This window comes from Wyeomyia smithii, chromosome 3 (assembly GCF_029784165.1).
Source record: "Wyeomyia smithii strain HCP4-BCI-WySm-NY-G18 chromosome 3, ASM2978416v1, whole genome shotgun sequence".
NCBI lineage: Eukaryota > Metazoa > Arthropoda > Insecta > Diptera > Culicidae > Wyeomyia > Wyeomyia smithii.
The window spans coordinates 100,310,813-100,336,848 of NC_073696.1; the positions used below are offsets into that span (position 1 = coordinate 100,310,813).

At 44.0% G+C, this 26,036-nt stretch overlaps 1 protein-coding gene across 8 annotated transcripts; it reads right to left on the minus strand.

Annotated features, from left to right (window-relative positions):
- Positions 1-599: 599 nt before the first annotated feature.
- LOC129731432 (uncharacterized) lies at positions 600-25,717 on the minus strand. 8 transcript variants are annotated; one of them, XM_055691428.1, is made up of 4 exons: positions 25,559-25,717; positions 1,546-2,092; positions 1,177-1,484; positions 600-1,115 (listed from the first exon to the last, which is right to left on the minus strand). In XM_055691428.1, exons 2-4 carry the CDS (start codon positions 2,041-2,043, stop codon positions 947-949), a joined length of 975 nt encoding a protein of 324 aa, XP_055547403.1. In that variant the 5' UTR covers positions 2,044-2,092; positions 25,559-25,717; the 3' UTR covers positions 600-946. The 8 variants fall into 8 exon arrangements, with proteins under 8 accessions (XP_055547403.1, XP_055547404.1, XP_055547402.1 ...); XM_055691429.1 differs by having other exon boundaries at positions 1,546-2,109; XM_055691427.1 differs by having other exon boundaries at positions 1,546-2,113.
- Positions 25,718-26,036: the final 319 nt, after the last annotated feature.

A 26,036-nucleotide genomic window follows, 5' to 3' on the forward strand; every position in this document is an offset into this window, starting at 1 on the left:
GGAAGTTTATTTTTTTGGTGTCTGTTTTCAATTTTTATTCCGAAATTTTGTCTTTACCATCCCTTCTGGCATATTTGTTACCATTTGAGTCACTTCTGGTATGTTTGGGACATGTTCGAATTAAGTGAAAATAATCAATGTCCAATTTATTTATTTTGCTTCTCTAGATTTTACCCCTTTTCGCCTCAGAAATAACTTCTGGTTATGCCGCTGCATCATACAAGTAAATAAAGAAAAGAAATATTTATTTTATGTTCGTTAATCGCAAAATTTCAGTATTTTTTGTGTGATTCGATTATCCGGAAAACTCGATTATCCGGAATGAAAAAAAAATGATGTTCCGGATAATCGAGTCCGACCTGTATATACATACAGCATACACCTTATTCAGACTATTGTGGCTCAGAAACTTTCAATTGTGTAGAAAAAAAACTATCTAAAACCATATCTGTCTTTAACTTTAAACACAGATTTACTCACTACTCAGAATATCATTTTTTGAATTTTATTCGGCCTTGTCGTAGTTCGACAATATGTTAGTAAACTAGACCACCATCATAATATTATTCTAATTTTAAAATAAATCACAGGCAAAAACATAGATTTTAAAAATCCTCGTTCGAAAATCTCTTTTATTAAACAAATGTATAAAATTATGAAATTATGTAGTCTCTCACAAAATACAAGCTGAAAATATTTATAACAATAGAATGAACAAATTGATTACAAACTTCCACTTTTCGTCTTTAAAGCACTTCAGAACCGTTTACAGAAGCAAAACAAATCCACTTGTAATTTTGGAAAGGCTAAGGTAAGATTAATGTCCCGACGGTTCCAACCAGTAGCAATCTTCACTCGAAGCGTGTTACTCTTGTTATTTGAATTACAGTAAAAATGTATAACACTGTCACAGACGAGTATTATTGACCCGCAGAACATATACACATCACAACTGCTTCAGAATAGCTCCGGTCTGCGGAGAGCTCACAGCTTGTTTTATTCGTTTGATATCTCGCGCGTAAGTTCGACAACAGCCGCCAATAAAACGTGCTCCAAGCTCGATCCACTGGGGCACATAGTGCTCCAATGGAACGCAGTCCTCTTTTCCTTGCCAGCTGTGAAAGAAGAAAAAAACAACATGAAACAATTTAACCAATGCCACTTGTGAGGTCCTACCCGGTTTCAACGCTGTAAACTTCGCCAGAATTGGGATACACAATTAAGGGAATCCGTTCCTTCAGGGGTCGCTTTTCGTTGATCGATTTGAACAGTGGTGTAACAAACTGCGGATGAACGCAGTTCACTCCCACGGCTACTAGGTTGTCATTCTGAAGGATTTTGGCTTTGTTCCAGATGTGGGCAGCTGCCTCGGCAAAGCTTTCCCCGTGTGCTGTACGAACGCTATCTTTGCACTGGAAAGAAATCCAGAACTTGACGTGCGGGTATTCTTCGCACATCAAATCCAACATGGCTTCGGCTTCCATCTGGTAAGTAAACAAAAGGTTGAATACACGTTTTCACTTCGAAATCAAACGTTTTTCTCACTTTACAAGGGATCGTCTCAATTCCCAAAACATCAACTCCTGCTTCCAAACATGCGTCAATTCGATTTCGGTGCCACTTTTTCAGCGTGTCAACTGAAACGTAGTCGGCATACTCACCAGTATACTCGGAACCGTCATGCAAATGAGCTCCGTAGGGTCCAATCGAAGCCACCACCAGAGGAATACGGCGTACATCGCTTTCCGCCAGATACTTAGTTCTGGCCATCTGCGCTAGTTTCACGGTAGATTTTATCAACTGCAAGCTACCTTCTTCACTGAGATCCAAGTATTCCATGTAGCCTTCGATACTGGCCTGGTAGGTGTTAGTCATAATACACTCGGCCCCAGCTTCCAAAAAATCCAAATATGTCTTGAATACCGCATTTGGGTCCGTAGCGTTGAACCGGGCACTCCAAAGCGGATCCCCGTCAATATGTTTCCCAACGTGGACGGAAAGCTGTGTGGCAAAGCCACCGTCTAAAATCGTAATTTTTTCCATAGCAGGTCGTCGTCGTCAAGATTTTCACCGGTTGGCGATCAGTCAATAACTGCAAGTATGGACAAACTGTCTAGCAGTTTATTAAGAAAACATTTTTAATTCTTATCAGCTAGAACGAGCTCGTGTATGATTAGACTTGATGTCTGCGAAAAACTATTGCTACTAATACCGATGCTTCGTTTACGGTTGAGCACGTCCACAAATCAGCTGTGAGCAGGTCTACATCTAAAAGTTGTAAGTATATGTATGCCACCCATCGAGCGTTTGAAGGTATGGTGATGTCAATACCACCTAGAGCCTCGAAAAAGGCGAAGATTATCAGCGATTCCAGTGACAAAACAAACACACCCGCCCAGTTGCACAATTTGCACTATCTGAACTCGTTATTGTGAATTCAAAGTTCAAATATTCCGAACAGAATGTATATACCCCAAGATGCCGCGATTGTTATGCTTGTCTCACCAAACGGTTTTACTATACTCGTTAATACTTTGGTTTTGTTGTTAGAACAATAATATGACACAAAGTGCATTGTGGTATTCTATCAAACGTAACAATGTAATTTTTAATGGACATACTTTTTTATGATTGCCAATTAGAACTGATACTCTTGAAGAATGATATGATTTGATAACCACAGTTTCATATAAACTTCTTAAAAAGTATCATAAAATTAAAAATTTTCATTGTGATTCAAGGCACTTCTTCTTCCATTCAAAAAAGAAGAGAACGCATGGTAATTTGTAGAGATAAAACAACTAGAATACAATAATGGAATCGATAAATTTTCTAGCTGCTAACACTCTGAAAACTTCAACTTTAACTACTTTTTCATAAATATTATTCATACGTATCAGAGCTAATCCTAATAACTTTGAATAATATTCATTGATATTAAAAATCATCCTGTCAATACACTGATCTCAACAACGATGATCCCTTGTTTTACTATATTCGGTCACGTGCCTGTCTTCTGGTGCTGAATGGTAATGATTATCATTTTTTTGGTTGAAAATTCTTGTTACCAGTTAGGGCTAGATTTTGGCATAGCAATAAGCCACCTGCGCCTAACATACCAATGAATAAAAAATATTCTACCAACCAAGATAACCTCCCGAACCGTAGCTAGCCAGCACAGACTGGCTTCCTAGAGCACTGCACAATCCGAAATGGAAAAAAAACTCGTATTCGTTCTGGGTGCTAAAAGACATAGAGCGGCAAATCATCACAACTGCACGGGCAGTGAACCTGCCTTACAGTGTGCAACAATTTTAGTACTGATTAATCAAGGTTCGTTCATCCGGGCCAGTTAGAACTGTTCGATTTTCGATCTTTTTGGGTCAAATTAAAGGTAATTACGTCAAGTTATAAGAAAAAATACCAAAAAATAAACATATAAAAATATAAAATTATTGAAATTTTTGTCTTGTTTTTAAATTGAATTTACTCAAATTTAAAAAATAACATATTGTTTAACATTCCTCCATTTATAGAATCAAGTATGCCCTTCAAAATGAGACCAAGAGATATTTTTTATGTTTGCTCCAAAAAGAATGACATACAAATGAAAAAAGCATATTTTTTGATGAAAAATATTAATAACTTTGAGTAAAGTTGAGATCAGCATCGCAAATTGTTTCTCTTAAAAAGCTCTAAAAGTCGTTCAAAGACAGTTTTGAGATGAAACTTGAAATAAAAAAGTTAGAGGGTAAAATGTGTTTTTTCAATATAAATCGTTTTTTTTTTCAAAGATAGAGAAAATTTTTTTTTACAAAGTTACTTAAATTTAATGGAGCTATAACATTGTAGAACAAATTTTTCTTCTATCTACAAAGTTAGATACTTGATCGCATCGGAAATGTTGGTCACCCTAATTTTTGATAATTTTTCAACAAGCGCTTCAGCATATGTAGAAGAAAGTTTTTCTCTAAAATAATGCTATAGAGCTCTAGACCCAAATTTCCCCCTAAATTTGGTTTCTGGACCATTGTGCAATGGTAGACAGTGTGTGCAGTTGGGGAAGCGAAAAATAAGCGAACTGAAAATATGATACAGACTTGAACAAATACACCGCATCGAGACGAGACACCTGGTCCTATAAAAGAAAATATTGTTAGAGCCAGAGCGGTTTTTTTTAAAGAGGGGGGGGAATGTTTGTAATGATTTATTTATGTACTAATATCTATTCAGAAATATATAGAATTGTAGGAAAATTATTAAACCTACTTGTCAAGGAAAAAAAAGGAATAAAACAAAACTTAAAATAAACTTAAAACTATCTTACTGACTATAAAGTGAGCTAATCGTTGCAATTGAGGATTGCAACGATTTTTGTCGGAATTTGTTGATAATTTGGCTTGACATATTTTCTAATGTTTCTACATTAAAGAGCCTATGTAGCTCGTTCGTGCTAAACCAGGGAGGACGCTTCAAAATCATTTTCAAAAGTTTATTCTGAATCCTTTGAAGTGTCTTCTTCCTGGTTGCACAACAACTTGTCCAGATGGGAACTGCATATAACATTGCTGGCCTTAAAATTTGTTTGTAAATTAACAGTTTATTCTTGAGACAAAGTTTAGAATTCCTGTTGATAAGAGGATATAAACATTTGATATACTTATTGCACTTTGACTGGATATTTTCAATGTGCTCCTTGAAAGTAAGATTCTTATCATAAATTAGCCCTAAGTATTTAACTTGATCAGACCAATTTAAGACCACACCGTTCATCTTAATAACGTGGTTATGGTTGGGTTTGAGAAATGAAACTCTTGGCTTATGAGGAAAAATAATTAACTGTGTTTTAGAAGCATTAGGGGAAATCTTCCATTTCTGCAAGTATGAAGAAAATATATCTAAACTTTTTTGTAGCCGACTGCATATAACACGAAGGCTTTTTCTTTTTGCGGAAATGCTTGTATCGTCACAAAACAGAGATTTCTCACAACCTGGTGGTAAATTAGGAAGATCAGAAGTAAAAATGTTATATAAGATTGGGCCCAAGATACTCCCCTGAGGCACACCAGCTCTAACAGGCAATCTATTAGATTTACCATTTAGATAGTTAACCTGAAGAGTGCGGTCAGTTAAATAACTTTGTATCATTTTTGTAAGGTAAAGCGGAAAACTGAAATTTGACATTTTAGCTATTAAACCTTTATGCCAAACACTGTCGAATGCCTTTTCTATATCTAGTAGAGCTGCTCCAGTCGAATAGCCTTCAGATTTATTAGTTCGAATCATATTTGTTACTCTAAGTAACTGATGAGTAGTGAATGCCCATGGCGAAAACCAAACTGCTCATTTGCAAAAATTGAGTTCTCATTAATATGTGTTATCATTCTATTGAGTATTATTCTTTCAAAAAGTTTGCTAATAGAGGAAAGTAAACTAATTGGTCGATAACTTGATGCCTCAGCTGGATTCTTCTCGAATTTTAAAAATTGGAGTGACTTTGGCATTTTTCCATTTCGTAGGAAAATGTGCTAGTGCGAAGCATCTGTTAAAAAATTTTACCAAGAAATTTAAAGAGTTTTCGGGAAGTCTTTTAATAAGGATATAGAAAATCCCATCATCTCCTGGTGCTTTCATGTTTTTGAATTTTTTGAGAATAGTTCGCACCTCATTCAAGTTTGTTTCCAATACCTCTTCAGAAAGAAATTCTTGGGTGGTGATCTGATCATACTTTTGGTTTACTTCATTTTCAATAGGACTTACTACGTTCAAATTCGAGTTATGAACGCTCTCAAACTGCTGAGCAAGTTTTTGAGATTTTTGTTCATTCGTTAGAAAAATGCAATCACCATCTTTAAGGACTGGAATGGGCTTCGAAGGTTTCTTAAGAACCTTCGAAAGCTTCCAGAAAGGTTTTGAATAAGGTTTTAGTTGTTCAACTTCTCTCATGAAATTCTCATTTCGCAAGAGAGTGAATCTATGTTTAATTTCCTTTTGCAATTCTTGAAAAATAATTTTCAAAGCAGGATCACGAGATCTTTGGTATTCACGTCTCCGTATGTTCTTCAAACGTATAAGAAGTTGAAGTTCACTGTCAATAATTGGTGCATTGAATTTCACTCGAGCCTTAGGAACTGATAAATTCCGGGCATTGAGTATTAAGCTGCTAAAATTATCTAATGCTCTGTCAATGTCAGCACTATTTTGTAAAATAATATCATCATTCAAATTTTCTTCGATCGTAGAACGATATCTATCCCAATTAGTCTTGTGATAGTTTAACACAGATCTAGTGGGATTTAAAATAGTTTCATGGGAAATAGTAAATGTTATGGGAAGATGATCAGAATCAAAGTCAGCATGAGTTAATAAATCACTGCATGAATGACTTTGATTTGTTAGTACCAGATCAATTGTAGATGGATTCCTAATAGAAGAATAACATGTAGGACCATTTGGAAATAAAACTGAGTAAAATCCAGCCGAGCAATCATTAAACAATATTTTTCCATTGGAATTGCTTTGAGCATTATTCCAAGATCGATGTTTAAATCACCGATGATTAAAAATTTAGATTTATTTCTTGTGAGTTTTTGCAAATCTCCCTTGAAATAATTTTTTCGCTCACCAGTGCATTGAAAAAGCAAATACACTGCGGCTATAAATAGAATGCCAATACTTGTTTCAATTTCAATTCCCAAACTCTCGATAACTTTGGTTTCAAGATGGGGTAAAACACGATGTTTTATTCGACGGTGGATTGTTACAACTTTTAGTGTGGGTTTGAGACAAAATACCCGACACCTATCCGACTATCAGATTGAAATACCCAAAACTGAATAAAAAGACAACAGGTATGGTGTTAACGTTTCATATTACTCAATTTGGTTTACATTGCTCTACATTGAGGGCGTCACTCGTGCCTCCTAACTCCTATGATCTTTCCCTAGCTATCTCACACATTTTGCTTATCGTTACTACTCACGGTACCGTGTTTTCGATCTCACTAGGGATCCGAGTCAGGTTAACGCAGAACGCGCCGATAGCGAGTCGCTCTTGTTGCTTGCCGCCGAGCCTTCCGCTCACGACGAGTGTCTGCTGACTGCTGCTGAGCTCTTTGCCCACAGCGTGATCGCAGAACGACTCCAATAGTTATCGAATCCACAAACCAAGCAGGAGCTCTGCTGCCAATCTCCGAGACCGCACAGAACCAAACCGTGATGACGAGATTAGGACTGCAAATGAGATATGCAAAAAGAAAAGCCTTCGCGTACGAAGGCTTTTTGATTCTGAATAGCTCTAGTTCAGTTAGAGTACAGCTTCCTGTTCGCTTTAAAGCGCCAACGTCGTATTGGGTTCCTCGGTGCAACAATTTCTCTCTAGCCGACCCCGCGATCGTGATATGCAGTGCGTATGGAGAGCTCGCTCTTCGATTGCCTGATCCGACCGTGCTAGGTGTGTCGATGTTTGCTTGCGTCCCGGTTCTTTTGATGTGAAGTGCCTCGAATGATGAGAATTTGCGGTCACCGTTTAGACTTTACACGTGCACTGAGGGATGGGAGTTGACCATCGGCAGCATCCACGTGTGTTGGAGGTTTGACCGTTTCCCCACTTCCAAAAGCACCGGACTTCGCCACCAAACTGCTCACTTCGCTACCCGCGAATTAGATTTCACCGCTGCTCTGCTATTCTAATGGGTGTCGGGTTTGATCGCAGTTTCGTGACACAAGGTTCACGATTTCGCAATGGCGGCCAGTCTGTTCACGAACTAGTTTCTGGCTAATCGTAAAGATCTAATCACTTTGAGCAGCGATAAAACTGTGAATTGAATGTGCACCAGCGACAGAAGTCACGAAATTCTTCGCAATCTCTATACGTGTTAATTTTCTAACCGCACCAATATTCGCTGTTTGACACTGATGACGGACGCACCTTCTTGTGAGACGATCTGTCGGCGACTCGCCTGGCTAGTGATCAAGCTATTCTGCTTCCCCTGTCTGGCTGACTGCTTCTCCGTGTGCGTGCGCTCGCGCGGCGGAAGGCAATCGGCAATCCAATTTAATGGCCGGCTCACTTTGCAAGCAAGTATCCTCGCGGCGTAATTAGATGTTACGACTGGGCGTCACCTTTCAGGTTGCACGTTCCGTAAACACTACTGCTTTTTGGCTTAATTTAATTCTTTAATTCGGTTAACATTTCTAATTCTAGCTTTGTATTTAATTGAACGATGGTATCGTCACTAATAATTTCTTATCTATCAAAACAAATCTAACATAAACCTACCGCAGCGGAAAAATTTTTTATGAATCGGTGATCAAACGATTCATAAAAAAATCAAAAACTTATTTTTCGGCATTATGATCAGAGATAAGTCGGTCATCTATCCTCTCTTGAGCAGACCTCAAGGTTTGGAATCGACTAAATCGAAAATACTATATAATCTGAGCGCAAGTCACAACTGCTTGCCAAATCATTATCCTACTCAATTGCGTAGAATGCTTCATCTCAATTAACTTAATGTGCCAGCGAATTCTGGCAGATGTACTAAGACCTCTCAAATCGTCTCTGATCAAAACCGTTTTTCAAGCTTCCGTGACTCCGTCTAGCTACGGTGAGCATTTAAATGGATTTTAGCGTATGATTTTACTATTATAGGCACAATCGCACACAAAACAAAAAAGAAGCATGAATGGTACTATTTACATATTAGCAAATAACTAAGTTTAATTTGTGATTGTTTGTGCGTGTCTGAGGAAAGTTGCATTTCCACGACTTAATCGCCCAGAGTAGGGGTTTTACCGCGCCCCGATTCGCGTTACTTTTGGATGCTTTTTTCAGGCCGATCCTCAGAAAGTTTTTTGCCTTGTGGATGCGCATTTGAATAATTTGGACCCACCTGACGAAATCTGTGAACGTTTAGCTGATTGTGATAGGCTGAAGTGTTGGTGTTGTGCTCAATTTGTCTCGATCGGCTAACGGTATGACCACTTGGTGTGTTTGGTGTGAGGCTTTCCTTCGTAGTTGGCATTTGACTGCAGACATAGCTTGTTGAAGGAGTACTGCGTCGTTGTTCTATACGTTCTTCAATCGAAGTGGAGAGGTAGTTTAATAAAGTTGTTGCTCATCACACTTGATTGGACTGTCGATTCTCCACTTGAAGATTTTTTGTAAGCTCATAGCTCGTTGTTGGCAGGTTGTGCCTGCGGACATAGATGGGTTAACGGTTCATAGTCTGCCTTGATGTCTTTGGCATGATAGCGGCCTTGTTTACCGTCAGTGACGTCTTCCAACAGGTAGACGTTTTTTCCCAAAACTTGTTTCACTAACGCTGGAACGAACTTGTGGTCGAGTTTTTTATTTTCCTGGTCTGCCTTGGACGATTGTGTGAAAGTTCGTCTCCAAACGATGTCGCCAATCGTGAAGTCTACCTGACGGGTACGCAGATTGTATCGCTATTTGGTTTTCTCGTGGTTGTTCCGTATCCTCTGTAACACAAATTGGTGAATGCGCCGTATCGTCGACAACCTCAGATTCTGCGCCACCTTCGGGTCTTCTGGCGTGTTTAAGTCTTGTTGTGTTTTTTTTTTTTTTTTTTAAAGGTGGCGGGGAAATCTGCAAACAGACACCTGAGAAGAGAACTCAGGGTGTGGGGATGAGACTAGGGGATAGATGCTGGGGTAGTTACACTCGCCCAGACACCTACTGATCCCTGTCCCGACCCACTAAAACCCCTCCAGTCTCCAGCCCTGGTCTTCCCGGAACGACGGTTAAGTATTACGTCGGGGAGTGGCTTTTGTGCGTGATGCACCCTCTTTACTCTTATAACCTCCTAGCTAACTACCTGGAGACTGGTAATTAGCTACCACTGGCGTGTTGGTGGTTGACCCGCCACACACGTTGCAGCTCCAGAACAATCTGAGAGGCGGCCGCACAGACCGCGTTCCAGATGTCCGGGTCGTCGCACATCCTCCGGACTAGATTGTCCGGAGTAGTGCCAGGCCCGCTCACAGCCATCATGTTGCTCCTCGCTCTTGCGAAACGGGGGCATACGAAGAAGACATGCTCAGCAGTCTCCTCCTCCTCCACGCACTCGGGACACATGGGGGACACCGCGTGTCCGAACCTGTGCAGATATTGCCTGAAACAACCATGGCCTGACAGGATTTGTGTCAGGTGGAAGTTCACTTCACCATGTCGTCTCCCGACCCAGCCGGTTATCTCCGGTATGAGTCGGTGCGTCCATCTGCCCTTTGTGGAGTTGGACCATTCCCGCTGCCAGCGGAGCATCGAGAATGACCTTCTGGTACCTCGTATGCCCCTTGTGTCACGTTGGTCGAAACACTCTCTGTCCTCCTTGATGGCGATGCTGATAGGCATCATGCCGGACAAGACACAGATTGCATCGTATGACACCGTACGATACGCACTCGCAACTCTCAGGCACATGAGCCTGTAGGTACTTTCCAGTTTACCACGGTAACTGTTAGTACCTAGCGCTCTGGACCACACTGGCCCACCATACCTAAGTATGGACGAAACCACGCTGGCAAGAAGTCTTCGCTTGCTGCCATAAACCGCTGAGCTATTGGACATCATACGAGATAGTGCTGCAATAGCCGATGAGGCCCTCTTACAGGCATAGTCGACGTGACTCCCGAACGTGAGCTTGTCGTCCACCATAACCCCCAAGAGCTTCAGGGATCGCTTCGAGGTGATGGTGCAGTCTCCGACTCTGACCACCGCCTGTTGCTCCGATTTACGGTTGTTCACAACCGTGACCTCCGTCTTATGATGCGCGAGCTCCAGATTCCTGGAGCGCATCCAGTCCTCGACCTTACGTATACAGTGCGCGGCCGTCAACTCGACCTCCTCGATAGCCTCGCCGTAAACCTCCAGCGTTATGTCGTCTGCAAAGCCGACGATCACAACCCCTACAGGGAACTTGAGTTTCAACACTCCGTCATACATGACATTCCACAACACCGGGCCCAGGATAGAACCTTGCGGAACTCCTGCGGTAATTGGGACGCACTTCTGACCCTCCTCCGTGTCGTAAACAAGTACTCGATTCTGGAAATAATTTTCCAGAATCTTGTACAGCGACACCGGTACATGGATGCTCCTGAGCGCGAGCGCTATGGAGTCCCAACTGGCACTATTGAACGCATTCTTCACGTCGAGCGTGACGATTGCGCAGTAGCGTATTCCCCTTCTCTTGCGCTGGATTGCTACCTCCGCCGTCTTGATGACGGAAGAGATTGCGTCCAGCGTGGACCTGCCCTTCCGGAAGCCGAACTGGTTACTTGCCAGACCGTGTACACCCTCCGTGTACCTCACCAGTCTGTTGAGGATGATCCTCTCAAGCACCTTGCCCGCGGTGTCCAGCAGGCAGTTAGGCCTATATGCCGATGGGTCCCCTGGTGGTTTCCCAGCCTTCGGCAATAAGACCAGTCTCTGCCGCTTCCACCTGTCCGGAAAGAGACAGTCATCCAGGCACCTCTGCATGACTGCCCTGAACAGCCCGGGGGCCGTTTTTATCGCCAGCCTGATCGCCAGGTTAGGGATACCATCCGGTCCCGGTGCCTTGCTCACCTTTAGGGATTTGGCGATCACGATGAGTTCCTCATTCGTAACCCTTGCCTCCTCCCCTGCCTCGACACGGCTGTCGTCGCTCACGGATTGGATGCTCGGCAGGTTGGCCGACCATCTCTGGTCTATGTCTGAGATACTGGAACGTCGGACGTGAGACTCGACTGCCGGAGGCCAAGGACTTGGCTCGTGGCGTGGAAAGAGTCCCTCGATGATACGCTCCAGCATCGCTGGTGATCGCTCTGCAGGCGCCAGCGCGCCTTTAGTCTTGGCCATTACGATCCTGTAGGCGTCACCCCACGGATTTGTATTGGCACTCGCACATAGCTTATCGAAGCAGGCCCTCTTGCTGGCCTTTATCGCACTCTTTAGCATCGATCTTGCCGAACTGAATGCTGCGCGGCGCTCTGTCCTCTCTTCTTCGTTTCGCGCACGCTGCATCCTCCGTCTTGCACGGAGGCACGCACTGCGAAGGTCGGCTATCGCGTCCGTCCACCAGTAAACCGGTGGCTTTCCATTCCTAGGTTGGCGAGTCCTAGGCATGGTGGCGTCGCACGCCCGCGATAGCATAGCAACTAGTTGGTCAGCAGTCGGGCGGAGCCAACTGCCCCCCTCGCGCTCCCTTCTCATTGCCTCTTCGAATACCTCGGCATCAAAGTGCGATGTCTTCCACCCGCGAACGGTCGGAGTGTTGGCTCTACCCGTCGCTTGCCGCCTCTCGTTGTTGTCTACACTATAACAGACCGCCTGGTGGTCGCTATTAGTGTAGCCATCGTCTACCCTCCAGTTCTTGATCAGTCCTGGGCTGGAGAACGTCACGTCGATGATCGACTCCGCACCATTTCTGCTAAATGTACTTTTGTTCCCAACGTTGGCCAGATCTAGGTTGAGCTTTGCAAAAGCCCCCAACAGGATCTGGCCCCTCTGGTTCGTGAAGCGACTTCCCCACTCAACAGCCCAAGCGTTGAAGTCGCCCGCCACCACCAACGGCGTTAGGCCCGTTAGCTCCATGGATAGGAGGTCGACCATCTGGGTGAACCTTTCGGTAGACCAACGTGGCGGAGCATAGCAACTGCAGTAGAACACTCCGTTTACCTTAGCAACTACGTACCCTTCTTCTGAGGTTGAGACAACCTCCTGAACCGGGAACTTGCTCGTCGTACATATGGCCGCCAAACTGGACTTATTCGCAACCCAATTACCGTTTCCGGGAGGGATGCGGTAGGGATCCGATATGACAGCGATGTCCGACAACGACTCAGTGGCTGCTTGGTGTAGCAGCTGCTGAGCCGCGAAGCAATGGTTCAGGTTCAGTTGCGTCACCCTTACGCCCGTGGTTTCGCAGCCGGCTTACCGGCTGGGCACCTGAGGCCTCCCATAAAGTGTTTGGCGTCCCGTTTCCCGGAACATACCATGCACTTGGGAGACTCCACACAGTCCTTTGCTTTATGGCCTGCATCTCCACAACGCCTGCACAGCTGGCTCCTATCGGGCCCCTTGCAGGTCCAGGACTTATGTCCGCCCTCAAAGCACCGGAAGCAAATGTCTGGTTGCTGTAGTATGCCCAGAGGACATACAGACCAGCCGAATTTCAACTTGCCCTCTTTCAGGGCCAGGTTAGCGTCCGCCGACGGTAGTCGGAAGGTAGCTATCTGGGTCCCCGCCGGACCTTTGCGGAGGCGGATTGACTCCTTAGCCACCTCCACCCCGCACTTCGCTTTTAGGGCTTGTGCAATGTCGCACCCCTCAGTGATTTCGTCCAGGTTTTTAAGCTGGAGAGTCACTTCTGAGGTGAGTGCCCGCACTTGCACCTCCTTCCCTAGGACCTTTTCAGCTACCGTTTTGTAGGTAGCCCCCTTGTTCTTGGCGTCCTTCCGGAGCTCAAGTATCATCTCGCCAGTGCGAGATCGGCGGATACTCCGCACATCCGCCCCCAGATCCTTGAGCTGGGTTTCACCCCTCATCTTCTTCAAGACTTCTGAGTACTTCGACCCATCCGTCTTGAGTATGAGGGCATCACCCCTACTCCGCGCCTTTTTGACCTTTTTTGGTCCTCTGGCCGCTCCGCCATCATGTCGCGTCGCACCTTCCCGACGCTTCCTACCCTCTACGGTAGTCCAAGGGTTGCCCGTAGCCTCCACCTGTGCCTTTTCCGCGGTGGACCTTGAACCGGTTGGCGTGTGTTCCCGTGGGAGTAGCACGACCAATCGTTTCTTGGTGTTCCCGGGGGCCGTTTCCCCCGGAGACTGCCTCGTTCGCTTAGCGACCTGCCCCGTGGAGCAGACCGACGCGAACGAGGGGGCGTCTGTCTGCACCTCTTTAGATGCAGTCGCCCTCCCGGTCCTGGCCGCTTTCTCGGCCGCCTTCACCCGAGCTACGAGTTCTTCGTGCTCCTTTCTGGCTTCATCAATGGTGCTCCGAAGCAGGAGGAGGCTCTGCTTCAGGTCGCCAGCGATGTTTCGCCTGTTCGCCAAGAACTCGATTATGGCATCGAGTTGTTCAGACAGCGCCGCCACTCTTGGCCGCGTGTCCATACACCTTTCGACGGCCTTGACTAGCAAGGGACCGTCTACCGAGATGTCTGGTGTGGACACCGACGGATTCGCCGTTTTTCCACCTCCAGACTTCGCCGCATCCGTCTCCGCCTTCTTCTGCGGAGACCGCTGGATGCCACCTCGTGCGAAGGGATTTGGTAACCCCTCCGCACCCGTCTCTTTTGTTTTTGAGTTCAACATTTTTGTTTATTGGGTCCCCCTACCAGCCGCTATCCTTATCCATAATGGAGTAGTCGCCTAAATGGTCCCAAGGTAGTCTATGCCGGAGCAGTGAGGCCATGGCTAGGGGCGGCTGCCATAGCGCCTTATGGGCAACTATGACACCCCCGACCGGCGCAAGTCAGGAAAAGACATCTGATCCTACTCCTGCCGGGTTCCCACCCGGCAATGAACTCGGAACGTACTGGAAGGCCTGCCAGGTTTTACGGGACGGAGACCCCTGCACCGGTTGTAATCTCGCCGTTTCAAGCCGTTATCACACGACATTACTAAGGGAGCTCGGCGCAGGTGCCAGCCCAAAATCATGGTACGAAAACGAAATCCGACTCTTATCCTATAGTGATGCGACCAGTTGCCGTAATTGGGAACATTACTGGCATCAGTCCCAATGGCCGGTATAGTGCATTTGGGTGGTGGGAGCGGCACTACTCGCTCCGTCGGAGCTGCTTCCGGCCAGTGTGGCTTTTGCGAGAATTCAGCGGCCCAGTGCCTGAATCTCGCCACGACCTAGGCTAGCTCCCGCTGATGGTCCGGGACTGCTTGCTAGCAGTGAGCACTTCCGTGGCCTTCAGTAATCGCCAATTACCGACCCGTGGTGGCATTCAGCTCTGCCACCACGGGTCGGTAATTGGCGTCTTGTTGTGTCTTGTTGTGTGTATAAATCCGTGTGAAGTAGCAGACTCCTACCAAAGTTTACCTCGTGCGGACTGACTCCGGTCGCTTCATGCTTCGCTGAGTTGATCGCTGCGGTGATGGCTGCTAAGTTCTCATCCCATTCTCGGTGGTCTCCATCTAACAACGCACGAGTGCAGGTGATCACGACGCGGTTGACACGCTCCGCGTTATTGACCTGTGGGCAGTAATACGCTGTCTTCATGTGACCGATGTTGTGCCGTGCCAGCCAGGATTTGAACAGTAACGATTCGAACTGCTTTCCGTTGTCGGAGAGTATGAGCCGTGGCCGGGTGAATTTCAGGCACACTTCTTCTTCTAGGAACTCTACCATCTTCTTCGAATCCGCTGCGCGCATCGGCTTGACAAGTACGTACTTGCTGACCCAGTCAACTATTACCAGTAGCACCGTGTTTCCTCTCTTAGAGCGCGTCAGAGGTCCGACGAAATCGATCGATATCATTTCCCAGGGTAGCTTCGCTGGTTTGAGATTTCCCATTTGTGGCATCAGTCGTGCTCCCGGAGCCTTACACGCTTTGCAAGTCGTACAGCCTTTTACAAAATCTCTGATGTCCTGCTGCATGCGCGGCCAATAGTAATAGGTCTGCAACTTCTGCCATGTTTTGTAGAATCCAAGGTGTGCAGCAGATGGTGAGTTATGGAAACGTGCGATTACTTCTGTGCGTTCTTCACGTGGGACCACCTTCTTCCAGCGATGGGTTACAACGCCAATCTCGTCTCTGCACTTGCAGTTCTTGTAGAGCTCGTCCTTCACTACACGAAAATCTGGAAAATTGTCGCCGTTCGTCTCCACCTTCTCCATCATCGCTTTGTACCACAGATCTGACGAGCTTTTCACGCTGAACACAAGCGTCGCTACGATCCTCGATAACGCATCAGGTACCACGTTGGAGGTTCCTTTCCTATATCTGATCTCAAAATCGAATGCATTCAATCGCAGGAGCCAGCGGCACATCAGAGCCGTGGAGTTTTTCATGGAACGTAGATAGCTGAGAGCGGCGTGGTCACAGTGCCCAGTGAAGCGAGTTCCTTCGATGTACCCTCGAAACTGCTCAATCGCTCGGATTACCGCAAGGCACTCCCGTTCGGTAACTGAGTATTTTCTCTCTGACGCCGAGAGTTTTTGTGAGAAGTAGCCTATCGGATGTTCCTCTCCATCAATCTCTTGTGTCAGCACTGCCCCTATCGCTTGGTCGCTGGCGTCACTCGCCACTGAGAAAGGTTTATCGTAGTCCGGCATGATCAGTACAGGAGCCGAGACCAGAGCTGCCTTCAACTTGAGAAACGCTTCTTCCACCGCTGCTGTCCATCGAAACTTCGTCTTCGCCCGAGTTAGATCCGTTAGCGGAGCTGCAATTTGCGAGAATCCTGCGATGAAGCGCCGGTACCAATTGCAGACACCGATAAATCGCTGAACTTCTTTCCTCGTCGTTGGCATTGGAAACTGTGCTATTGCTTCGACTTTTTCTTCGTCAACTCTCCACCCTTGTTCGTCGATAACATAGCCGAGGTACCTCATGCTCTTTCTGCAGAACAGCGACTTCTCCGACGATATCGTAAGGTTGGCTTGCCGCAGCCGATGGGCTACCTCCTCCAGCAACGCAATGTGCTCTCCGAAGGTTTCCGAACAGATTATAATGTCGTCTAGATAATGGAATACTCTTGGCTCCAAATCGGCGAATAGACGGGTCATAAGTCTCGCTAGTGCTTGGCTGGCTGTGCAGAGGCCAAACGGTACCACTTTAAACTGAAAGTGAACTCTGGATGGGACTGTGAATGCCGTTAGTGGCCTCGACGCTGGATGGAGCGGTAGTTGCCAGAACGCGTCCTTCAAGTCAATCGAAGAAATCTTTTTACTGCTGCGCAAGTTATTTGTTATCGAAGCTATTTGCGGAATCGGGACACCGTCATTCACCATGATAGAGTTTAGATACCGGGCGTCCAAGCATACCCGATATTGGCCCGTCTTCTTTTTGACCGCTACTAGGGGATTATTCCAAGGCGAAAACCGCGCCTCCTCTATGACGTCTAAGGCTAACATACGGTCTATCTCCCGGTTGACTTTTTTCAAGACATACGGCGACATCGGATAATGCCGTTGCTTCCGTGGTTGTTCGCCCTAGAGTGCAATCCTGTGCTCGGGGAAATTTCGCCACCGTTTCCTCTAGTTGCTTCCTCTCATCCAGTGAAAACTCCTTCATGTCTTGGTCGTCGTTAGGTGCTCCGTTGTCTTGTGCCTCGACAGAACAGCAAATCGGTTTCACCCCGAATTTTACCCAGAAATCCATTCCCATGATTACGCAATCTGAAATCGATGGAACTAGAAGAACCGGTAGTACTTCGTTGCGGTTATTGTAAACGATGGGGAGAGATACAAATTCGGTGATGTGGTGTCGGGTTCCGTCCGCTGTTTTTATTCCGCCGTTTACGCTCTTCTTCTGCAAACCATATTCATCCGCTAACTGCACCTGTTTTCCTCCTAACAAGGAGCAGGTTGCGCCACTGTCCAACAAGGCGGTGATCTCTTTACCTAGTATTGATATTACAGCGTGCGGACGGTTGTCGCTTCCGGGATTAATAATTATAGAGTCTATGTTCTTAAAGGTTGGAATGTCCAAGGGGTCTTCGAAAATTTGCGGAGAGCTGCTCCCCTTTATTGCCCGTTCCCCGCCGAGTAGTTCACCGAATCTGTTCGACAAGTGAAGCAACTGCGCAGAGAGTAGCCTTTTCTGCCACAACGATAGCAGAATAATACTGCCTGCGGTTTCGGGCAGTCCATAAATCTATGCCCTTCTTCGTCGCAGTTCCAGCAAACCATGGTTAGGCGCTGGCCTGTTGTTGGTTGTTGCTGTTGATCATCTTGCGTGGAACGGCCTTCCTGCTGCTGTGGGTTGTTTCTTCCGGTTTCTAATGTCTGCTCCTCTGACGGCTGATTCCAAAACTGACTACGACCAGCTTGCGGTTTATGTTGTCGCGCTGCTTGATGCTGAACTAGTGGCAGCTGTTGTTGTTGCTGTATCTGATACGCTGATGTACTACTGCTTTGTTGCCGTTCTTGTTGTCGATTATCTGCTCCTGGTCAGTTGAATTTGTTTTGCCGCTGACCATGTGCTGCTTCCGCTCGCCAGCTTTTTCTCTCGAAGTTCATCCTCAGAGCGTTCACCTGTTCCACGAGCTCCTCAATCTTGTGCTGCCATCCGCCTTCCTCTACTTCTGCTGATGCTTGGTGCTCCGCCTGCGACGTGGAGGCTTCTTCCCTGTACGCGTCCATCTCCATTGCATTCACCCTATTCAAACGATGTGGTGTCTGCTGTGGTGGTAGTGGCGGCCGGTTGCTCGGCGCTGGCGTTGCAAAGTTTGGTTCCAGCAGCGAACTGTGCGGCGTTGGAATCCTACCCTGTCGGTTTAAAAGCAGCCTGGTCTCGTCGTAGCTAGTGCAGACCTCCACTATGTCTTGTAGTGTTCGTGGTCTCGCGGCTGCCAGGATCGCTGCGTAATCAGCGTTCATGTTTTTCTTCACGATGAAGCACTTGTCTTCTTCAGAGATAGCAGGTTCTACAAATCGAAAAAGGGCAGAAATATCTCGGTAGTATTTGGCGAATGATTCATTTGTGCCTTGGAATCTAAAGCTGGCCTCTAGACGCAGAATCTGGGAATATTCGCTTGGCAGGAACTCTTTCCTGATCTCCCGCTTGAAGAGGTCCCATGTTTCAAGCAACCGCTGCGAGGTAGCCCGCGCGTACCAATCCAACGCATCCTCTTGCAATAGATGTTTGATTGACAGTAGCAATGTGTCGTCGTTCATACCTTCCGACCTTCAAAGGTTTCCACCCGATCGAGGAATACGTTGAGTGACGTCGTGTCCTTTTCACCCCGAAATTTGAAGGGCCAGTTGTGAACTGCCTTTAGTACCCTTCTCTCGTCTCGTGCTGGCTGTGCTCGTTCGTGTTCAAGAAGACGATTCAACAGATCATCTCTAATGCTGTGGTAGTCCTGTCTCGCTCGCTCTTCTCGTTCTCCAGCTTGCCTAATCTGCGCTTCCCGTTCTGGCTCTCTTATCCGTGCTTCCTTCGCTTGTTCCATTTGCTCTATATTAATCCTTGCTTGCTCTCTTAATCTTCTCGTTTGCTGTTCCTGCGCTTGTATCTCTCTTTGCCGCCTCTCTCTGTCTTCATCTACGTTGTTCTCGTATGCGGGGGGAGGTGTTCCATACCTGGGAGGGTACGCCAGCGAGCGTCGGGCATTCATTGCGCTGTCCGGTTCTTGCCGCGGGTTTGACAACAGTAGACCTCGACCTCGACCTCCTGAAAACGACAGAAGTCTCGGCTGCCAGGGTGGTGGAGATGTATCCTCTTGATGACTGCTATGCTCCAGCTCTACTTGGCTGTTGCCTCCACCCACCGCTTCTTCCCCACTATTTACTGACCTTCGCACTTCCCCGGTTGGGTTGCTTTGAGGGTTCACTGTAGACTCACTCGATTGCACACCATTGACCGAAAATTTGAGCTTACCCACAACCCTGTTAAACATAATGTTTACTTGCATCAACACCTGTGTATGTGCTTGTTGCAGATCATCCGGGGGATTAATCAAATTAAGTCGATTTCTATAATGATTAAGACGCGATTGAAGGCACGATAAATCGTTAACATTGTCCCTATCGCAGGCTTCTTCTACCAGTGTGTGGAGTGCCTCAAGCTGTGCTTGGCATTCATGGATGTTGGCTTGAGCACTCATAACATGTTCTGAGCTAGTGGGCTTATTATCCCTCAAAATTTCCTCGTGAATCAGAGCCTTAAGGCGGATCACTTTTCCCCTATGTGTAGTTGGCCCTAAGTTCACTACATGGCGCAGTGCTAGTTCGTAGTTGATTTCATCATCAGCCAAATGCGTGTAGTCCATTTTCAAATGTTGCGCGAGGCTGAAAACTTATTACTTCAATGGCTTGGAACGCACAAAGCCAAAAATTACAAAAACAAATCACAAATCCGAAAATTGCTAACGGTAGTTACAAGTGGATTATTCAGTTGGGCGCCAATGTTACAACTTTTAGTGTGGGTTTGAGACAAAATACCCGACACCTATCCGACTATCAGATTGAAATACCCAAAACTGAATAAAAAGACAACAGGTATGGTGTTAACGTTTCATATTACTCAATTTGGTTTACATTGCTCTACATTGAGGGCGTCACTCGTGCCTCCTAACTCCTATGATCTTTCCCTAGCTATCTCACACATTTTGCTTATCGTTACTACTCACGGTACCGTGTTTTCGATCTCACTAGGGATCCGAGTCAGGTTAACGCAGAACGCGCCGATAGCGAGTCGCTCTTGTTGCTTGCCGCCGAGCCTTCCGCTCACGACGAGTGTGTGCTGACTGCTGCTGAGCTCTTTGCCCACAGCGTGATCGCAGAACGACTCCAATAGTTATCGAATCCACAAACCAAGCAGGAGCTCTGCTGCCAATCTCCGAGACCGCACAGAACCAAACCATGATGACGAGATTAGGACTGCAAATGAGATATGCAAAAAGAAAAGCCTTCGCGTACGAAGGCTTTTTGATTCTGAATAGCTCTAGTTCAGTTAGAGTACAGCTTCCTGTTCGCTTTAAAGCGCCAACGTCGTATTGGGTTCCTCGGTGCAACAATTTCTCTCTAGCCGACCCCGCGATCGTGATATGCAGTGCGTATGGAGAGCTCGCTCTTCGATTGCCTGATCCGACCGTGCTAGGTGTGTCGATGTTTGCTTGCGTCCCGGTTCTTTTGATGTGAAGTGCCTCGAATGATGAGAATTTGCGGTCACCGTTTAGACTTTACACGTGCACTGAAGGATGGGAGTTGACCATCGGCGGCATCCACGTGTGTTGGAGGTTTGACCGTTTCCCCACTTCCAAAAGCACCGGACTTCGCCACCAAATTGCTCACTTCGCTACCCGCGAATTAGATTTCACCGCTGCTCTGCTATTCTAATGGGTATCGGGTTTGATCGCAGTTTCGTGACACAAGGTTCACGATTTCGCAATGGCGGCCAGTCTGTTCACGAACTAGTTTCTGGCTAATCGTAAAGATCTAATCACTTTGAGCAGCGATAAAACTGTGAATTGAATGTGCACCAACGACAGAAGTCACGAAATTCTTCGCAATCTCTATACGTGTTAATTTTCTAACCGCACCAATATTCGCTGTTTGACACTGATGACGGACGCACCTTCTTGTGAGACGATCTGCCGGCGACTCGCCTGGCTAGTGATCAAGCTATTCTGCTTCCCCTGTCTGGCTGACTGCTTCTCCGTGTGCGTGCGCTCGCGCGGCGGAAGGCAATCGGCAATCCAATTTAATGGCCGGCTCACTTTGCAAGCAAGTATCCTCGCGGCGTAATTAGATGTTACGACTGGGCGTCACCTTTCAGGTTGCATGTTCCGTAAACACTACTACTTTTTGGCTTAATTTAATTCTTTAATTCGGTTAACATTTCTAATTCTAGCTTTGTATTTAATTGAACGATGGTATCGTCACTAATAATTTCTTATCTATCAAAACAAATCTAACAGGATAACTATTGCAACTCCACCACCGGCAACATCAATTCTATCAAACAATATGTAATTTGGGTTCTTTTTTAGTTTAATATTTGGCTTTAAAAGCGTTTCAGTGACAACTGCAATATGCACATCGTGGACTGTTAAAAAAATGAAAAATTCATCTTCTTTCGCTTTTAAAGAGCGAGCATTCCAATTAAGAAAATTTACAGCATTATTTAAAATCATTGCTGAATTTCAATTTCATAACAATATTAGTTGTAAATTTTATACCTTCTTGAACAGCCTCGTACATCGAGTTACAGTTCAACAAAACGGACATTAGCTGCAGCATGGATTGTTGTAGGTATTCAATCTTTTCTGGAGTTGAACTACCTAAATCAATACTGGCTGACTTTTCAGCACCAAACACGAATGGTTTGTTACTGTTTGAATTTGAAATATTACCCGTAAGGACACTAGCATATGAACAGCCTGGTGTTGCCTGAACAGGATTTTTGTCTGAAATTTGTTATCTGAATTTAAATTATTACCTACAGACACACCTGCTAATGGAAGTGCTGGTGATGCCTGAACAGTATTGAAAGTCTTTTGTATACCCACATTGACAACAGGTTGCTTAGAATTTCTACGTTGTCTGGAAGCAATAATTTTTGACCTTACAGGACAATTAAAGAAATTAGATTTGTGATTTCCCCCACAATTTACACATTTGAAACTATTAGTGGTCTCTTTCACGGGGCAGATATCTTTCGTGTGACCAGTGTCACCACAAATCATACATTTTGCTGCCATATGGCAGTTTCGAGTTCCATGACCATAGGCTTGACAATTCCGACATTGAGTAAGATTATGGATTTCTCCATGTCTCTTGAAATTCTCCCACTTTATTCGCACGTTAAATAAAACACGTGCTTTTTCCAAACATTTCAAATTATTGACTTTGGTACGATCAAAATGTACTAAGTAATTTTCCTGGTGTATTCCAGTTTGATTAATTTTGGCATTTGCCTTTCGTTTTATCAAAATTACTTGGTTTGGAGAAAAACCAAGTGATTCTGACAAACATTCTTTAATTTCCTCAATAGTTTGGTCATTTGAAAGACCTTTTAAAACAGCCTTACACGGTCTCTCGTTTTTGGCATCGAAAGAATAAAATTAATACATCTTTTCAGTCAAATACTGTAAAAGATGTTTATGGCCATCAAGAGATTCGGCCAAAATACGAATTTCGCCTTGGCGGCCAATTTGAAAATTAACTTTCACATTCGACAGAAACGATGAAAGCTCTGATCTAAATGCTTTAAAATTTGCTACAAATACCACAACAGGTGGAACTTTAACCTTCTTCATAACGGCTTTATGCTCAGTATGAGAAGTTTGAATTTCTTGATCCCCAACGAAAGAAAGAATATCATACCTGTTAGTCGAAATTTCAGTGTCACTTGGAGGAGATGCCTCACGTTTCCTTGAAGCCGCATCAAAGCGAGCTTTTTTATTTTTTCCAGGCATAACTGGAAAACTTCACTACACTTTCACTTCACTATAGAATTTAATTAGAAATATCTCAAACCAAATTTACTCACTAAACACTCGTTAACGTTAAAAACAAAATTATTACTTTGCGTTTCAACAGGTAGTCGTTCAAGAAGATTGCCTGTTGAAAGCGAAAAACAAAATTTCAATATCTCTCGGTAGTCTAAGACTTAGCCTCGAGCTGTTGGTAAAATGCGACCGTACTGTAGGACAGTTCAAGTCGATCTGAGAGCCAGAGCGGTTTGTTTTATCGGTACAATGTCTTCAACAAAATTGTAGATAGTCATTTTTTCCTTCCAAAAAAAAATACACTGTAAAATAAATTGGAAAAACGTAGATTATTATATTTCAAATTTATTTTTTTTTATTTCTATTTCTACAAATTCAGTCAACTATCAATGTGTAGGTAGTATTGTGTATTTTTTGAAAATAAAAAAAAAAAATAACTAGTGGGTTATATAGTTTATCATTATATTTATACGTTTTTCGTTTTTTATGTACAGGAAGCTGCGTAGTCGCTAGCTTTCAGAGTCCGCTATGTTAGGTCGATGGTCGTGGGTTTGAATCTTAGTAGAATCAGGCCATTCGATGTCAGCATGATTAAGCATGATTTTATTCTCAGGCTCCCCCACCAGGCTTACCCTCCCTTTACGGTGAATGATCTCTTGGTGTGATTTCCTCATAACAAAATAGGTCCCTCTTAGAATGAAACTGGTCAAAACGACGCACAACGAAACTTCTCTAGGGAATTATAATTGGCGATATTTGGTAGGAAGAACGAGGCTCGGTCATAATAGAACCAGCAAGCAAGTAAAAGGAAGGTTAAAACCATTCTACACACAAACACAGATAAATAATAAGCATGCAACTTCTCGATAGCGGTATTGCTAAAAATACAAGTACAGCAGACACCCGGGCATATTTCACAATAGATCAACGATTCTGGGTACAGTGAAGTAGTTTCTACAGGAAAAATGCATCTTTTCTCAATTATTTTGTCTCAAGGTGTACATTTTCTCTGTAAGAACGAAAAGATCTACTACTTTTTTTGTTGTTGTCAAAGTTTAGTTAACCTTTTGTAGTTTTATAAAATTATAAAACTTGAAAAATAAGCTTTTGAAATAGTTACCGAACTTTTTGATAACAAAAATTATCTGTCTATATTTTTGTCGGAATTCGATCTTAATTATTTACCATGTCGAAGATATCATGCCGACCAATCAAACCGTTATGGCTCTAGAAATATTTGTAACCATCAATAACATTTTAATTTAAACACTAAATGGCATTTTTAGCCCATAGAACATTATTAACTGTTCAAAGTTTCAGTCAGATTAAAAATGGTCGATTAATATGATTGGCCGTTTTTGTGGAATTGCACTCTATCAGATGTTGAGCAATTCTAAACATTGTTTAAAAAATCAACTTTTGATTTACGAGCATACGATACATTATGTTGTTTAGCAAGGAAGAATTCGTTTCAAAGGATCAAAATTAATATTTTGAAAATGATTTTGTAGCGATTTCGTTAGTTTAGTGAACCCCATTAACTTGTGCTTACTGGTTTGGGAACATTAAAAGCTATGTCAAATGAAATTACTACCTTGACAAGCAGCGTTCAAATACTTGCGAATGATGAGCCTTAATTGGGAATTGCAAACAAGTCTTAACAATCTCAATTACACTTCTCTGATAGTGTTGAAAAGTCACTATTTGTGATTGACAACTCAAAATAAATAATTGATAATTTACCACTCAAAATAGAAGCTGAATTATAAAATTTTATTTATAAAACATCAAATTGTCAGTTATAGGTAATTAATCACCAAAAAACAGTGAAAAGTTAAGAAAAAATCACTAATGTGATATAGCACCAAAAAAGACCATAAATAGGTCGTCTTAGTATTTGATTAAGAACCACCATGAGGTCATGAAATCTGCAATAAGCAATCTAATCTATTCCGTTATTTTATGTAGAATTCAATTTTTGAGAAAATTAGAATATTATAAATGTTCCCAAAATAGCTTAAATAATATGAAAAGTCTCCAAGACAGGCAGAACTACTCTAGTGCTAACGAGAAGCCATGATAATTTCACGAACGACGATATCACAAGCTGTTACTAGCGGCGCAGCAAGTTTTTGCTAACTGAGCTTGTTAACAAACTTTACATATTATTTACATACTCACAAGATCCAGTTTAATAATCCATTTTTTGTATGCCACTCTCACTTAATGTTCAGATGCGTACATTAAATTAAAAAATAATAATACACAGAAACTAACAAAAGAAACAATCAACGGATTCGACGTGATGCAGTGTGTAAAACAAAAGATTACAAACGGTCGCTTCAATGCGACTACATTACCTCGTTCTATTAGACCGATCAGACACTATCTACCCTACCGAAGCTATACGTAATACTTACATCAAAACAAATCAACACAGCTTCGTAATCAGCTAGACAGACAAACAACACTATACAAACTATTACTAAGTAGGATCAGTCTAGTTATCATCGCACTATTTTTAAATTGAAGGCTATTTCTCTACGACCGACCGTCCAAGCGTCCGCTCCGGATTGTATGCGAGTGAACTATGAATATATTAAACAAAGAAAGTAATCAAAGCACCTGAGAGCATTCACTAATACTCAACGCAGCACGTACACAGCCAAGTTAGGTGTTTTGTTACGCTCGATTAGTACACTGATTCGGATTTTACGCGGTTCAATCACAGTATACCATTAATGCTCATAGCCGTGCGAAGGATTTCTTTTAGGGATTTTTAAAATGAGCACTATAAGATAATGATATTTTTGCATTGTTTCCCAGCATTTCAACTACTGACTACAGTTAGTGAAAAAATATTTTTAATGACAAACATATTTTCAATATTTGCACTAT

Bases quoted from the DNA above. Each gene is read 5' to 3' on its own strand.
- LOC129731432 (XM_055691428.1), bottom strand. From the start codon at position 2,043: ATGGAAAAAATTACGATTTTAGACGGTGGCTTTGCCACACAGCTTTCC. The intron at 1,485-1,545 runs GTGAGAAAAACG...TTTACTTACCAG, and splicing joins TTGAGACGATCCCTTGTAAA to ATGGAAGCCGAAGCCATGTT. The intron at 1,116-1,176 runs GTAGGACCTCAC...CTTCTTTCACAG, and splicing joins GTTTACAGCGTTGAAACCGG to CTGGCAAGGAAAAGAGGACT.